Source organism: Embiotoca jacksoni, unplaced genomic scaffold (assembly GCF_022577435.1).
Source record: "Embiotoca jacksoni isolate LCO1_2020_lvr unplaced genomic scaffold, fEmbJac1.0.p SCAF_27, whole genome shotgun sequence".
In the NCBI taxonomy this organism is placed as follows: Eukaryota; Metazoa; Chordata; class Actinopteri; family Embiotocidae; genus Embiotoca; species Embiotoca jacksoni.
The window spans coordinates 1433563-1451810 of record NW_027185378.1 but is presented as its reverse complement, the minus strand read 5'-3'; the positions used below and the strand labels follow the sequence as shown (position 1 = coordinate 1451810).

The window sequence follows — 18248 nt, the reverse complement described above, 5'->3', positions numbered from 1 at the left end:
AGCTGAACTGAAGGCCAACCGACATACGTACGCAGCCGTCACTTCAGCCAAGCTTCTAAATAACGAAGACTCTCTGAGACACGGCAGCAGCAGAGTCTTACTGCTTGAATTTAATATTCTTTGTCACATTCTGGCTAATATTTCTTTCTCCGCTGACCTGGAAACAAAATGGGAGTTTTAAACTTGTTAAGCTTGCTATAGCGAGCAGTAGAAATCCAAAATGTGGTGAGGAAAATGAGCCACAGGTCAGAAAATAATCTATTTAAAGTCCTCTTCCGAACAGCTTCTGCCAGTGCTGTCGGTTAGGACAGTCAAGAACATTAATTTCTATATTTAATACAAAATTTATGTAAAAAAAAAAAAAAAAAAAGTTTAAAAACCTGCCAAGTGGTGAGTTAATATTCCGTGAGTCCAATGCAAATGAATTGGATCATTTTCTACATTTTAGTGAAGAGAACTGCCTCCTGTTGGCTTGTTTTCCTGAAACAGATGAAACCTCATCAGGAAAAAATGTAAAATAATTTCTCCCCATAGCAGCATATTTAAACTGTAGTCGAAATATAAGACTTAAAATAGGTTTGGGCAGCTTTTTGCAGTGCCAGACTTATCATGCTGTCACAGCACAGAAAAGATTATCAGCAAAGAGATTAGACTTCCTGAAATAGAAAAAAAGATACTGCAGGGTGAGTTTCTGCCTGATAAAATTAGGAAGTAAAAGTTAAAGGAATTGTCCTGAAACTGGACGATTACAGGTTTAATTTATTCAAAAAACAAATGCCTCTTTGAAAATGTCAGCTCCCTCTTCTCCTCTTAAACTTTGAAACTTTCCTTTAATTTATAAAAAAAAAAAAAGATAGAAGAAAATTCAAACAAAAGGAGACTTAAGTGGGACACAAATCTATCTTGTTCTAACAATTAAAAAAAGGCCAGACAGGATGTTGAGTCTCCAGCTTTGGCACTGAGGAGAGGTAGAAAAAAGTCAAACTAAATCATGATGTGTCTCTTCATGAGAAAGTGCAGACAGGGAGGAAAACATAGCACATCATTTAGTTTTTAACTGTCTTCATCTTGACTTCAGTAAAAAGAAAAACACTAATAATTTAGTGGTTAGAAAAAAAAGTGATATCTGGAGTTATTTTCAGAATAGTTTGTGTCGATTTTCTTATTTATTTCATTACAACAAGGGTAGAAAACGCAGAAGATGTTAAAAAGGAATAGACTGGAAAGCAGTTTGTCTATGTGATGAACTGGTAAATCACCTTTTAAGATAGTGATTTAAAGCATCTCCGGACCCTGCTGCAGGTTTTAGAGCCACAGAGTCTGTCCTCTGCCCACCGACTGACCTGTCCTCCCCGTCCCTGACTCACAACACTAATGGATGCAGGCCCTCCACGTCCACTGTCATAATAAAGCTTTAAATCACAGATTTTGTGATGGTATTGTTTGCTGAGTGGACATAAACACTTCCACCGAGTCTCCCACGTTTTCTTAGTCACACCGTCCCACCCTCAGACTCCCGGAAAGGTGGAACCAGAGACTCCAGCAGATTGGGAAGACTTTCCCGACATGGTGGGGAGTTCTTGAATTGAACTTTTTATTAAAGTACTCTTAAAGGTCAGGAAAATGTGAGTCAAACAGTGACGGGAACATTTTGACACATTGTTTTTCTTTTGAGGTATTGATGTTGACCGTCCAATAGCACCGAGGTGCATCTCGTATTTAGTGGTGTGTAAACTTCTGTGTTATGGTTCAGTACAATAAACTTTAAATAATAGTTAAAAAGGATGACAAACATCATAAAGAGTGACACAAAAAATAACACTGGAGTTGTTGACTGTCATTAAAACCTATTAAATATTTCAACATTTTAGGAAATACGTTATGTACTTTCTTGCTGAACATAAGATGAGCGAGCATCGGATCTGACTAGATCTGATTAGAAATCCGAGGACACTGCTCCAACCACCAATACTAGAAACCTAGATTGAAACACAGGCCTGTCAATCAAACAGACATGCCCCCAAACAAAGTGCTCGTTGAAGCCTAATATCTAATTATTGACGGGATTATTTTCAGATAGACTGCTAGAAAACTAAAAAGAAGAAATTACTTTAGTGAATGACGCCATAATGATTTGTGGAAAACATTTATTGACTTTGTATTTCAGAAGAGAATTTGAATGGGAGTCTATGGAGCCGGAGGCTTTCTGGAGCCAACCTCTAGTGGCACTCGGTGGTATTGCACTTTAAGGCACTTTTGCATCAGCCTCATTTTTCAGATCCAGAAGCTACGAACACTTTTATATCCAGTCTGTGGGGAAAACCGGAAGCTTGTTTGTGTCAGGTAGGTAGACTTTGCAAATAGCGCCTTATTTCCCACCTTTATGCTGAGCTAACCGACTGTAGCTTTATATTTACCCTACATAGTTGAGGGTAGTATCAATATATACATTTCACTTTCAGCATTTCAGTGCATCTCCTAAAATATTGAACTACACTAGGGTCACTGCTAATAATACTTAATTCATAAAACAGCCCAAAACAGTTTCAGATTAAAAACAATCGCCACAAAAACATCCAGCTTCTTGAAGAAAGACGAGAACAAACCTTGCAGAGAGATTATCAAACAGTCTGTTTACTAAACTCTCTCTAATCTAATCTGCGGTCTCTGCACTGAGTCACAGCCGCCTTTCAGATCCAGTACAGTACCGCTGCTTCAGTGCAATCAATGTGAATGCAGCTCACTATCAGTACTTTCAAAATAAAGCGACAATTAGCCTGATTAACTGCGGAGGACGATTACACAAGTGAGCTTCGTCTTTTAGCACCCGTCAAATTCTTTTATACTTTCCTTAGGCTACATTGTCCTGATGTGGTAAACCCGGCCCGCCTGGCGAGTTAAGGAGGTTAAAACAAACGTCTGTTTGACAGCCATCAGCTGCTGCAGTGCCGGTCAGGATGACGAGACCTGAAATGATCTCCTAAAGGGAAAACAGTCTCATTTGTCCTAATCAAAACCAAACAAACAACTTTTTAATTAAACACATTTAACAGGAGCTTTTACTGCATCAGAATAACGCAAAATAACTTTAACTTGCAGAGAGGAACTCGTTCGTCCTGCAAAGTTTTACATTTTAGTGTAGCAGGCAGCACATTAAGGATTTAGAGTATTGAATGCATCCCTGAGGGAATACATTTCCCTTTAACAGCCACTCCGATGCCCTTTCTTTCATTCCCAAAGAGGAGAAAAGCATCATTTTCATTTTTTTTTTAGCTTTAATGGACAAGGAGACAGCTCATAAATTTCCCAACATTATTAGGATGTGAAATCCTCCTCTTCCTGACGGCCCACCAAAGAGATGAAGATAATAGCTGAAGGTAGAACACGGTGGGGAGTCACACGATGGTTCTGATATCTTCAACCGGGAAACAATGAGCATTGAGATTCTCACATTTAACAAGCCAAAATTCCCCCAACACACACACACACACACGCACGCACACACACACACACACACACACACACACACACACACACACACACGTGAGCTCCCTCTTCACCACTCATAAAATAAGTGAAATGCAACCCCTGTTGTGCAACCATTACAGTGTTAGAGAAAAGGCCTTTTTTTACCGTCACTGGCAGGGAATTGGTTCCAGCTCGACCCGCAGCAGTGGAGCAACAAGAGAGAAGATGATTAGAAAATAATTTTTATATACGCTTGCTTAAAGGGCTGACCGGAGGGGGGGAGCAGGCAACGCGAACAAAAGCGGTAAATAAATAAATCTGCAGTCTACTAAAGCTTAAACTGTCCAACTGGCTTCATGTGTGGAGAAGAGTCATTTCTATGGACACATGTCTATTAAAACAGTCATATAACACAATGTAAACAGTTGATCCTATTTTCAGCTTTAGGACGGCGATCAGAACTAAGTTATCTAATTTATATCGCAGATACTTGAGAACCGGTTTGACAGGAAATAAAATGCTGTGGACGGATAGAAGGCGGGAAATTGCAGCACATCATAGCATCAATTATATTTAGCTTTTATACTCAAATACTGTACGGCCTTAGTGAGTAGGCTTTAGTAAAGTATCGCAGTCCTATAAAATTGTTGGGCTCACGATAGGAAGTTGAGAATCAGCGACGTAACGTAGGGGGGGTAACGTAACACGGGAAATGAAAAAGGCACAGAGGGAAAAGATGAGGCCGTTGGGAAGATGAACATCTTCCTCAGACGTAGGCTGTTATCTAAGTTACTAAGATAAACTCTACATGACTAAAACTACAATATATTAGCTTAACACCCAACCAAACATTAAGTTCCATGACCTCTGACCTTTCTGTAAACAAACACGTCACAACTCGTGAACTCGAGAAAGTTTTGAGACCTGACATTGTGAATACCACAAGAGGGCGCCGTTCATTTGGACTCTTTTCGTGTACACTGTAAATACGGTTTTAACGCATCGTTTATTCGTCACTTCTCTGGTGTGTAAAGAGCTTCATGCTGCACATTTCGGCTTTGGGAAACAACGGTCGACATTTTTGTACGAACTTTTTAAAGAATCAACACATTTAAATTACAGCAAAAAACATTTCAGTAAACTAATGGAAATCAGCAGACGGCTGGAGAAATAGAGGAGTTTATAAAACACTACAGAATCGTCTGCAAGTTCAGGATGCAAAATGCAGGACTGAAACAAGCTGAAGATGTTACGTATTCATACAGAAATGAAACTGAGAGGCTAAAACTTGCAGACCCTTCGGTGTGGTCCTGTGAATTAGCATTTGATGATGTTAGCATGCTGTTTGCAATGAGCTACTGTAACAACGAGTCTCGGTGTGTTTCTGTCTGTTATGTTGAAGATTGTACAAAGAGAGTCGGTGTTTCCGAGCTGCCAGCAGAGATGAGGTTTCAGACCTGCAGCCAGGACTTCCAGGAAGAGAGATGTTACATTTGAAAATCACTGTCTTTAACTGTGAAAACTCAAAAAGTCCCGTCCACACGCCATCGAAGTAATTTAATACTCCTGGTTAGTTTTAATATAAATTTCCCTGCCAACACTTTATGAACTGCTGTTCAGAGAAATCAATAACTTAATAAGACAAGAAAATGATGATGAGGCTTCGTCAAGATCAAATGAAATCTGAGCTTTGGTGACTGTTGTGTGTCGTGTCTCAGAGGTGATGCAGATGTTGGGCAGCTGTCTTAAAGAGTTCCTTGCACAGCGTTAATAATTATATTCAGACGAGAAATATTGGGTTATTTGGCTGCGTCATCTTGTAATACAAACACAGGCTGCAGTGGGGTTGTAATCACAGGGCGCAGGGGTTCAAATTGTTCCCAGTTTTTCCAGAATTTTTTCTGATTGAAACTTACAATGACTCCCGTGTCTGTTTTATTCTAACAAGGTTTGACTTCAGCTCTTTCTCTGACTGGATAAAACAGATGAAGGATAAATGAGAGGCTGGAAAACGCTGTCTGATCTGTTTAAATAAAGGAAACAGTCACCTCGACATGAATGACATCACTGCTTCGAAGGAAAAGGCCTTTTGCATGCACAGATGGATTCATTATAGGCCGTGTGTGTGTGTGCGTGTGCGTAAGTGCGTGCGTGTGTTTGTGTCACGCAAACATGTGACGGGCTCATTATCCCATTTGAGCACAACAACAGCAACGCATACATAAACACATACATGCATGCATCCCTGTGTCGTTAACAAGTGGGTCAGTCAAAGTGAGGAAGAGGATGATGAAAGTGAGGTAACGAGCCAATGAAAGTTGTCCACCACGTTGTGTGTTTTTAACGATCCGAGTTAATCGCCGTTGTCCGATAATTAGCATCTAGTTTTCAGGAAATCTGCCGTCCTTCATGCTGTTTGAATTAACGCGCAGAAAAAAAGTAGTAAATAAGCGACTGCAACGCTGCTGCCTTCTCATCCTCCCTCGTATTCCCTTTTAAACTTCTTAATTGGGTTTTGTGTTGAAGAGGAAACCTGTAATTTACCATTAAAAGACAAAACCAAAGCAGGTCATGAAGCAGAAAGCACCAATGAAGCTCGACAGCTTTCACAAAACTGTAGTCCATCGTTTGCTTTAAGTCTTCCTCTTCATATAATTACTGTCACATTATTAAAGTCAAGAACGTTGACATTTAATCTTTAGTTTTCTCCTCTAGTGAGCTGATATACAAAGAAATACAGGACTGTGAACAGCTGAGCCTCATCCTTAAAAAACGAAAAGTTTCTGTTTCTGTCTGTTTTAAATTGATTAAAAAAACAGAAAACTTCAGTGCAGCGTAAAGACGAGGAAAACTGCTGACATGTGATCATTCTTTGTTATTTTGTCCCATTAAACTCAGTCATTTGATCCAGTTTTTATTATAAAAAGATTCGAGAACTCTGATTTTCACACCACGCTGAGCTCAGATTTCCTCTCGTCGACGGTGAGGAGATGAATGGTTTAATCAACGAGTGCGATGACTTCCTCGTTTTTCTTTTGAAGTGGTGTGACGAAATTAAAAAAAATCTAAGTTTGGAGAGAGACTCGTTCTTCCTTCTCTAAATCTGATTAACGGCATTCCCTGTTTCTAGCTAATGCTCCGTCCTGGCTGCAGAACAGTCGGCCATCTCTGCTGCTCGGAGGTGGAAATGTGCGTGTTTTCCACGAGACCACACACTCTCTGGAATCAAAGGAAACTCACAAATAATTAGAAGCTAATCTGCAGAACAGGAAGTGTTTCTGCCACCCTGATAATCTGGAGGATGAAAAAAAAAAAGAGCCACAACTCTCTCAGCAGGTGGTCCTCTCCTCAAACAAGAACCTGAACACGAAATATTAAAGTTCCCAGAGTGGACTCACTATAATAACTATCAGGAGCACGTGCAGCAGAGACGAGAGGTCAAGTGGAGGCGCCGACTGTCAGAGCCGGACTTCGACTGCTTCTCATTACGCTGATTAGAAAGAACTGAAATTGAGCATGAAATGGGTTTGGAGATCACGCCGTCATTGGAGGGAATCGACATGCGTGAGCAGTTTGATTGGCCGCAGGTGGAGTCACCTGGTGGGTCACCTGTTAGTGAGCAGTGATATTTAAGAGGAGCCGAGGAGTCTCGTCACATCAGACGTTTACTGTGTTTGAGAGTTCAGTTCAATTTTGTTGTTTAATGGAGTTCAGTTGCTGTTTAGAGCTTTAAAGTTGTCATTTAATTCCCTCAATTTGTCTTCTTTATTCAAACAGACTTCACAAAATGATCTTAAACAAGCCCAACAGAACAGATAATATATAATCCATAATCCCTCCAACAGGGATAAATAGAATAAATGTTTTGGTGACTCTTCCTTTCGTACACTCACGAGGTCACAATTCAACTTCTACAAAAGAAAAATAATAATGGACAAAATATTTCAGCAGAACGGAACAGAAGAAACATCTACAAGGATGAAAAGTAGGAGTTTGCAAATTCTGTGAACATCCAACATTAAAGCTTTTATTTGCAAACACAACATTAGAGACTTTAAAAGAGCTGCAGAGGACATTCATGATCCCCAGAGGAAGAACCCTTCAGAATTTTCTGTTTCCACGACAACCACCAGCATCAGCGAAATCATCCTGTTTGTAAAATCAAACACAACAAACGAGCCTAAAACCTCAAACTTCATCACCTCAGACTGTTTTTAGTTTCTGATCACAAACAGAAAGGTTTGTTCTTCATCACTGCTCCTCTTCACAGAAGACGGTGACGCCAGACTCTGACCTCATTCCCCATAAAGAGTAAAAGGAGAAATGAGCTCTGAACATTAGCTCCTCTTCATCTCTCTTCTTCATCGTTCTCAGTTTCATTTCTGTCTTAATATTATCTTATTAACACAGGTAAACTACCTCAAAGACAAAATATTTGATCTTTTTAGCATACCTTTACTAAATAAGCAGAAGTAAATACATAAAGTCATCTTATTCCTGTAAATATGTAAGTTTTGTGTCAATATAATTCGGTAAGTCAACCAACACTGATACGATTAAGGCCAGATTTATTTGTTTGTTTGTTGTCGGATGTTTTCATAGCAACTATCCTGCATGCTGTTTTTCAGAAATCCTAATTTTTCCTCCTCATTATATCAGAATAGTTGCAGAGAGCTCTGATTTGAACAGCTGTCCTGAATCCTGACAAACATTCTCAGAACATTTCTGAGATGTTTCGGAATCCTTCAGAGTCCTTTTGTTGCATTTTCTTCTTTGTTTTGTTCTGCTGCTGCAGGTTGCAGATAAATGACTTTAGTAAGATGCTTCAGCTGAAGGTTCTACTTTGATGTAAATAATAAAATGTCTTGGAATCTGTAAGAAAAGTTGCATCATACTTTTGGGTTTTCTCGATTGGAGCTGGAGACTCAAAATGTGCAGAAGTTGCCCCTGGATGCAAAGAGACTGAAAGATGTTGCATTGTGGGAAATTCAGATTTGGGTGATTTTTTTTTTGGACCCACAATATGGACTGAAACTCTGCAGCATCAGCTGATTTTTGTGAGTCCTTAAGCTCAGACCTCGTTCAGACTGCATCTTAAATCCGTTTCTTGTCATATCCAGATTTTATCTGGATGATTTTTGAAAGTCTGACCAGTAAAAAAAGACAACAACACATGAAATCAGATTTTTTTGCAAATCAGATTCCAGTCAGATTTCTACAGCTGCGTCTCAGTCTGGACGCTCTGCTGGTTTAGATCGGTTTCCTTGCGTCACACGACAATGATGACATCATTTTCAGAGAGACAGGGTGAGCAGAATCGATGCTAACGCTAGCAGAGCTATCCGAGAGTAGAGAGTTTGTCTCTATGGAGGACAACGAGGACAACAGTCTGCGGACAGATGCACAAATAAACTGTCTATTGGCACTTTGCTTCCACATTGGAAAGCTGCATCACCAGCGTAGCTACGCCGTTACCACGGCAAACCATGCAGATAGGTTGGTGATGTCTAGACACACCAAATCCAAAACAGTCTGTCCTGAAGATCTGATCTAAGAAACAAATCTGATTTACTGAAGAAAGCCTGAACTTACTGTCTTATTGTTTTCATATTTCTATTTTTCTTATACATCCTTGCACTAAAACCAACCTCCTGTTGTGGGACAACAAAGATCTGAAGTGCAATAATACATTGTCTGTATGATTCTGTATCTAGAGCCAGATTTTTATGGGAAAAGCTCAACTTTTGTTGCTTTTCTAAACTCTTTATAAACTTATCTGCTCCGTCGCTCTGACATCTCACATTTCCTTCATTCTTTGTGACAAACTTTGTCAGAAAAAGACGTCAAAACTTGATGCAGAATCTCTTCTGTTTTCATATTCAGTTCAAAACCAAGCGTCCCCTCACTGATCTCCATTCCTTCGTGCACTGTCAGCATCATTAAGAGTCACCGTGCAGGCACCTGCACCCACACGTTGCATCAACACGCGCACACACACACCTACGCCGTGGCTGTGCTCTACCTCACACCAATAAAAACTCTTTCCTGCTTGTGATCCGGGGCTCTACGCTCCCCGAGCTCCGAGGTATGCAGTCTTGGCTGCTTTTCGTTGCTCCGGCCGGAGCTGTTTATGTTTGTTGTTGTTCGAGTTTATGAGTCCTCACTGATGCTGTCACCAAAGTGTATACAGGTCGTCTGCTCGTAGCATCCCGGCCCGGGTACCGACAGGTTGATTTGATGAAGGTTTCAGGATACGTGGATTCCTCCTCATTTGTTGTTCCTTATTTCTGAACACATCCCCTCTGGGTTTATAAATGTTGGAGGAGACGGAGCCTGTCCATCACCTGCCTCATTACGTCAATCACTCCTGGAGCCGAGATGTCTCGTTAAGAAAAGCAATTTGCTCTGAACTTTAATCCTAAACTAAGCAGTTTTTCGGTGAGATCGTGATTATTTTGAGCAGATCATTTGGATGTGTGATCACCATCCTCATCATCAGAGGGCTGCTGTTCTCCTTGTAAAACAATCATGTCAGTTTCCCGCACAGCCTGAATCATCTAAAGCTCTTTTTTTTTTTTGTCCCAGTTCCTTGTGTTCGCCCTTTCTGAGGAGTTTTGGTCGTGTTGCATCATGCAGTCTGCAGGGAAACGAGAAAGGAGCAGTGAAATTAGCTCAGGCCTCGTCTCCTGATATCAATGTGGAGAAGGGGGGGTGTGAATTCTGGTATTACAGCAGCTGTGAGCAATGCTGGAAGCGTCCAGTGTGGTGTGAGAGGGGGGCGTGTGTTCATGCAGCCGGCCTAAGGACGAGTGTCGTTCCTCTGAGACCGTAATCCATGCAGGAGGACGTAATCCATGCAGGAGGACGATGGAGAGGATGCAGGGTTTAGTTTGATGCGCATAAAGCTGATGACGGCGATGTGGTGCGAATTGTCAGCATTTTATTCCTAGTTTTTGTGCTTGTTTTCAGACTATTTTGGAGTTTATCCATTGAGGTTTAGAAACAGTTTCCTACGTCTGACTTTCTCAGAGGAGAATGCAATCCTTCAGATGAAGTTACAACAAGGAGAAAGACTTTGGCTGCAGAGGGACAGATCAAATTATCAGACACAAAAACTCCAATAAAATCACCTCTCTTCTGATTTCCCAAACAGAATCATCCATGAAAATACCCAAATTACAGCCACTTGTATTCCACTGAAACCACACACACTCCACTCTGATCCGCTCATTATTTCAATGGTAGAAAAACAATAAAAAAAAAAAGTGAAGAACAAAGAAGTGATTAGAGAAAAGAATAAATTCACTGCGGCTCTTTCCACAGAGCACTCTGACCGCAGCGTGTTGTGTACGAGGAGGAGGAGGAGGGGGGGGGGGGCAGCATGTTGTGAAATAGCTCCAATATGTGCGAGACTATTACATATTCAAACCCCCCATGAGTAATCTTACACCCCCCCACCACCCACCCCGACCACAAATATTACAGTGCATCTGCTAAAGTGAAACAATGCTGTTCCCCTCCGCTTCACATCACTTACCCCCCGCCTCCACCTCGCCTCCCCTCCTCTCTGCCTGGACGTGCCATGGGTATTTGTAAAGAAGCTCGAACAAGTAAAGCAGTGTGTGTGTGAGGTGGAAGAAGAAAAAAAAGGAGATGACGGTGACAAAGATCTGTCCTAGAAAAGTAGAAGAGACTCAGGAGAAGCAGAATCATTTGTATTCCTTTAAAATAGCCCTAACAAATGCACCAGAACAAGTTTAATGTGTCCAAACGTGGTGAGTTTTGTTGAGTTTAATCTCCACCTGGTTGGAGACAGACATCAGGACCGGATCTACCGTCTCTTCAGCGAGGTCAGAGGTCAATTTAGGTCTCAAAATTACAGCCATCAACAACCAAAATGTTATTTTTTTCTTTTGGAAGAGAATCACAGTTGAATTTCTCTTAAATAAAAACAATATGTGCCCTTAAAAGCCCTTAAAAACTAAAATCTTAGTCTTCATATCTGTCAGTGTGCCTCCACTCCCTGGAGCTTATTTCTTTACTTCAGTAAAAAATGAATCATTTACTTGTTTAACCTCCATAAGATGTACTATTTGAGATGAAAAGTGCCTGAATTTAATGCCAACTGTTGACTTTATCAATCCCTTTTGGAGGACTCTTATTGCACTGCAGAATAATTGATTAAAATCGTCCAATACTTTTAATTTTACACTTGTTCTGGCACACAAAATGATCTAATGTGAATTGCATATTTCAATAATATTTAGGCCTGTGAATCTGAACTACAGGACAATTTCAGGATAGTATTTCAGGATTAAAAATCAATAATGTTGTCAAAAACATAAAGCACAATTAAAACCTGACACAGATCCATGCATTAGGATAATAATAATTTACGCACATTTTGGCTCATTTAATCCCTCTGAAAGTATGAGGAGTGTGGAAGTGTGAGCTCGCAGACCCCCAGGTACCCCACTCACCCGTGAACCATGCCTCTGCGCCGACACTTGAGGCAGGTGACAGAGGAACAGCGGCGCCAAAAAGTAAGACGAGGTGAAGATGAGGAAGCTCGACAGTAACATAATGGAACGTCGGTGAGCGCAGAGCAGGGAGCGGCAGGTCGGCTGAGCGCGCAGTGTGTCCGTGTGTCACACCGATGATCAACAGGTCCAAACAACACGCTCCACAACCTCTCTGTCCTCTAAGTGATTCTCCTTTTTGTCTACTTCTCCGAGAACTATTCACATAGTGCCTGCGCGTGGAAGGAGAGTCAGGACGCGGCGGTGACCATGGCGCGCGAGTTTTTTATCCAGGATCAGCTGTTCATCGCGGTTTCCGCAGGTTCGAGTCGCGCCTGTATCCATTGCAACTTCATTTAAAAGCAAAGGAGGGAGCAGCATCACTGACTGACACTGCGAGGGGGCCAATAGCAGCGCAGGGATGGCGGTGAAGCCACGCCCACTTCAGACTAACTCCTCAGAGGAGAAAGAGCTGCTGCGGTCAGTCTGCAGAGAGGAGCGGCAGAGGCAGCAGCTGCGGGGACACTCAGTGTGTTATCAGCAGCCTTTGAGAGTACAGACAATGGACGAGCAATTGTGAGGTCAAACCTTAGGTTCTCGTCCCCATTCAGAGACGTATAATGCGCTATAATGGCCGCGCATCCTGCTGCCGTGACATTTAGCCTGTGCACTTGGGTGACAATGGAGAACATCTATTGAGTGAAGTCAATAGCTGTCACAGGCACTGCAGGGGTTCAGCCTGTGTGTGTGTGTGTGTGTGTGTGTGTGTGTGTGTGTGTGTCAGGACTCAGCGGTTGATTGTGTAAAAACAGCTGTGTGTCACTTTATCTCCAAATACTGATCGTAATTTAACTGACTTTTCAGAGAAAAACCTAATTTTTCTGTAAAACTCAGACTTTTACGTTTTTCAAAACAAATATCTTGTCTCTTAAACTTTAATAAACAAATTTAAACTATTTATTACAACACAAAAATGCATTTATCAATCAAGCATCAATATTTCTGTCAAAATTTACAAAATCATCAGTAATGAATTGTTTCATAAGCATTTATATTAGCATACGTGATGGATGTGTTTGCAAATATTAAAACATGAACTTATAATTCATATAATATAATTCTGATATAAAATCAATCAGCAGTCAAACTTTATTCAAACAGCACTTTTCATACTGGTTAGTGCAGTTCTGAGTGCTTCACAGATGATTGACAGGCCAATAATAAGACAGACAGGAGTTTAATTTTTTTTTTGTTGAAAAAACATTATTGAATAATCATATGTAATATAATGACATAATCGAATAAACAGACTGACTGCAGATAATTACAATTTTGATGTGAGTAAGTATACATTAGTTGCATGATGAATGTGCATGTTTTTCTTTCTTAGTTTGACCATAAGTTTATTATTTCCTTGAGTCTGACTGCTGCTATATTAGTAAACTTAACTTATTATTTATTTATTGTTATTTATTTATCGAAATGGCTCCGGTTCTCCGCTTTAATCTCCGTCCATAACGACTGCTTGCTGTGTTTATTGGTACGAGTGAATGTGCATTGAGATACGAAGTCATCGTCTTTGTATGGCCTAAGTTTTGTCTTATCGAACTTTACTGCCATCTACTGGATTTAAGGATGTATTGCATGTAGCAGGCTGAATGCTTTATCTCGCTACGTTAGTGAAAAATGATTTGTGTATCCGCTCCAAAGTTTGACGCGTTCTTATCTGCTCCGTGCTTCTTCCCTCCAACATTTTTTAATTAAAATCGGGCCAGTGGTTTTTCTGTAATCTTGCTGACAAACAAACAAATAAACAAACCACACTGAAAACATAACCTCCTTAAACTGATGATCAATACAACAAACTATGAACTCTTCCCTCATGGAAAGCAAGCAAATTCTGATCACTTTTATTTTTGAAATTTGAAAGGAATTTGGGCTATAAGAACTAGTGAAACATGAATATAAGAATAATATCACAAATAAATACACAAAAATCTGATTCATCATCATAATTAAGCAGTGAAACATAACTAGGTACATTAAATTTTAAGTACAAAAACATTTCATGCCACTTTTTCGTTGTAGAACACTGCAACATAAATCCCCCATAAAAAAAAAAAACTTTTTTATTTTATGCAGTTTGAAAATAATTGTTGACATTTCCAGTGCACGGCTTCAACGTGTAACTATGTGCTTTTAGAATCCACATTTGCTCCTTCCACTGAGGTAAAGGATCTGAAAGCGTTATTGTGCAGCCTGACAGAAGAGCACGCTAACTGGATTCATAAAAGCGGTCCCACACTGTGCTCGTCCACCTCTGGCTCCCACGTCCTCTTTTCTCCGTCATTCTCCTTTCAGATGAATTGTGTGGCCCATTGAAAGCGAGGGAAGCCGTGTTTAGTGCAGGTGTCCAGCTTCAGTCCACAGAAACCGGGCTTTTAAGTGCTGAAAAGGGCCATCCGGTCACCCCCCCACCCCTCCTCCTTCCCTCTGTCTTTGTCCCTATAGATATTTTTTAATTGTTGGTTTTGACAGTTCAGCGGCTTTTGGAGTGCCTCAGTGAAGAGCCTCGTAATTAGAGCTATTGAGCTGCTGGAATTGGCACAATTAGGGTCAGCATTAATGATTTCTGTGTGCACAGGTCGGCCGTTTTCTCAGAACAGTCCGAGAGGAGGGTCAGGAGAGACGAAACGGGGACAGTCGGACGTGAAGGAAAAGAAACTCGGAGCGAACTATTAGTGAAGTGTCCGTGTGGTGTCGTGATCTCCTCTCCCGGTCTGAGAGGACGAGGAGCGCAGAGAGGGGGAACCAGGAGTGTCTCTCTTGGAATGTTAACGAGATCGGTGGATATCTGCTCGTCCCTCTCGCTCCAACCCTCCACCCCGAACAAAGAGGAGCGAGTTCTCCGGGGTGTAAAGCTGTTGTAGGGAAAGCATGGCTCGACACTTTAATTCTGTTGTCATTTGGCCGCACATGAAAGAAAACCTCTGACAACAACAACAGAAGAGGAATGAATGGGCATGCTCAAAGGAAATGTACTTCCCAATTACTGCAATGGCCCCCACCCAACCCCACCTACAACCACCACTCCACCTCCACCCCCCCCCCCTCTCCCCCGCCGCCCCCAACCTACCCCACCCCCACCCGGATTACACGGACTACACACGGCCGAAAATTAGCAGGTGTCTGCAGACAGAAACAGACGGAGCAGCTCAGAGGCCACACAGAGACCCAGAGACCCGACGGATGAAGGAGCATCAGCACAGATGTTCAGCCGGGAGGTCACGTGGACCAAAAGTACAGTTCAGACACACATACACAGTTCAGACACACACACACACACACACACACACACACACACACACACACACACACACACACACACACACACACACACACACACAGAGTTCAGACACACACAGTTCAGACACACACACAGAGTTCAGACACACACACACACAGTTCAGACACACACACACTCACGGTTCAGACGCTGCATGTTGGAGGTAAAAAGGAATTATAATCGATGAGCAAATTAATGTGTTGTCTGGTTATCATCACAGCTGTTTACAGTTTAACAGGAAACTAACTTTTCAAATTTAAAGCTGCATTATTTCCCTCATGTTTTAATACCTGAGAATCAGTTCAAATAAAACCTGATGGTTATTAAACTATGTAGTCAGCTAATCCCAGGGGTCAAAGCACTTTTAAAGTTGAAAATCTCCAATAACTTCAATAATTTGACATTCAATTACATAAAAAAGTACAGTTCTTACTTATATTTCCATTTTAAGTTACTCAATACTTCTCCACAGACAAATAGTTTGAAGTACTGCACTGCTTTGACTTAAAAGTTACATTTCCAATTATTTTATAAGTAATTATCATACACTTAACACAAATGACAGTGTTATATTTGATGGTTAAGGGATAAACGACCGTACAGTTTGCCTCCACATTGACCTACAGTAATATAAAAAGGATTTTACTTCAAACATCAGTTATCAAATTCACGTCCAGTCGTTCAATCTATAATAACACTCTGAAAGAGATCCTTCTGCATGATGAGGATGTTTGTTGATGATACTTCTGTATTTCACTTCAGTAAATCTTTAATTATTGGTATTTTTACCTCGAGGTTACATCACTGTAGAGTCTGAATCTTCTTCCATCTCTGCAGCTCTCTAACGAGTGTCTGATAACAACCAAACAACTGCAGCAGCGAGTGAAACACAGACAGACAGATGGAAGGAGGTGAACGGAAAGATAGAAAGCCCTCTGCTTTTAAAGTGCCATCTGGATTTCATCTAATAAATTCCAAATATTTTACATGAACCTCCTGAAACCGTGTGTGTGGAGCCGTTGGCCGGCCGGCCAGCGGCGACCTGGCCTCTTATTACCCTCTTCAAGCTCACACCGAGGCTGACGTAGAAGCACGCCCACTGACGGAAACGCACGGCAACAAACAAATAAGCACACAAAGCCAAATGATGTGCAACATTAATCAGAGATGTGAGGGATTTTTACACAGTGAGAGAATGAAAGGGAAAGTGGAGCCACGGGTGTGAAAAGGGCCATTGAGTCTGGACCGGGGTGTCCCGCACCTGCGCTGTCTATTCACCCCACTGTTTACACACTGTCATCCACAATTAATACCTCCCAGGGACGGGGCGGCCTGCCCTCTGCGGGGCCCCCGGACCCATCCAGGGCCCTTATGGATGCCTAATTGAGCATACCGCTCTCTTGATTGAATTAACAGCTCTGTCTCTGGGACCTTTTCCCCTTCCACTGCTCCACACCCGCATGGGACCCCTGTGCCATCCCACAGAACACAGAGGAGAGCAGAGGGAGACGGGGGTGGAGGGGGAGGTGGCTGCAGAAAGCGCAGGTCAGAGGAGGGGGTGGTGTAGTTGAAACTGTCCAGAAAACGTGGCCCTTTCTGTGGGCAAACCGAGGCTGGAAATGTGAACTGGGGGTAACCAGAGGTCTCCGTCTTCACAGGGCAGCGTGTTCCAGCAGGGCAGCGAGTGTGCGAGAGTACAATGCTGCACACACACACACACACACACTAGTAACTTTCTCACAATCCTCGTAAAGAATCTTGTTGTTTGTTTTTGCTTTGCTGATATTAAATGTTAAACAGATGCCAAGTTTTTAAGAATAGTAGCTGAAATTGTGCTGCAGCGATGCTGTACTTCCCAAACTGCAGAAAAAACACACATTCAGTCACTTAATTCTTCTAAATGTGTACAAGTATTAACAGGAAGAAGCACCTCCGATGGAGGAAAGAAAACTCCCTTTTAACAGGAAGAAAAGTTTCCGATGTTGGTCTTTATCACTGTTTTCAGCAGTTTTTTTTTCTTCCTGTAACATCATGCCTGCCAACAAAAAACAGCAGTAGCAGTACAGTAGGAGCATATCTAATTATTTTGTTAAATTGCTTTTTAAATGATTTACTTAACAACTGATTGATGTTTTGATTAATTAAACACATTTTCCATCTTCCCATCAAGTTTATGTTGTAGAGAAATGATCAAATTAACCCTCTAGGTTCTTTTTAATGAATTGCATTTTTGTCCAGTTTCAGTTGTGTACTTTCCTTTACACATATTACACTGATTTTGCTTTGGCACCTCTGAACTGGTTCCCACTACAGAACCAGTAGGTGAGTCAGAGCGCTGGGCCCTGAGCAGCAGCCGGGCCGGGCCGGGCCGGGCCCTCGCAGTGGTCTCCATGACTGCACCGAGCCGCTCACCTCTCGATGAACCCCCAGTCCGGCTCTGGTGGTGGGGAGCATGCCCTCCCGACAACAAAAACAAAAACACAGAGATTCTGTCGAGCATACCCCTGCACCAGTGAACTGTGCAACAACCCCCTCCCGGACCCCGTAGCCCCCCGCCCCCCTCCCTCCCGGACCCCATGGCCCCGGTTAACAAGCCAGCCAGCACGTTCCCTGTTGTCACTTGTTACCCGCTGTCCTCCTGATACGGCTCGCAGGCGGGGCCAATTAAACTCGCACTGTTCCCCCGTCCGGGTCAGGAGTTTAGTGGGTCATCATCGCCGAGTTATCTAATCCTGATCCAACCGCTCCGACTGGACCAAACCAGACCGGGCTGTCTTACAAAGTGGTGGCTTTCAATGAAAAAAATCCAACATGTGTCGGGCATACAAAACAAAGTTTTTACTTCTTCTATTCGACCCGCTAGAACAATTATTATATTGTTGCTTTGCTGCTATCTTTTGATATTAGTGCTGCTG

General features: G+C 41.9%; 1 protein-coding gene across 4 annotated transcripts in view; it reads right to left on the bottom strand.

Moving 5' to 3' along the window:
* smoc1 (SPARC related modular calcium binding 1) overlaps window positions 1-12316 on the bottom strand; it is a 44139-nt gene extending 31823 nt beyond the window's left edge. For all 4 annotated transcript variants that reach the window (XM_069160695.1, XM_069160694.1, XM_069160696.1 and 1 more), the window contains exon 1: window positions 11949-12316. In XM_069160695.1, coding sequence (XP_069016796.1) covers window positions 11949-12050 — 102 coding nt within the window. In that variant the 5' untranslated portion in view covers window positions 12051-12316. The remainder of the gene's footprint in view (window positions 1-11948) is intronic.
* Window positions 12317-18248: the final 5932 nt, after the last annotated feature.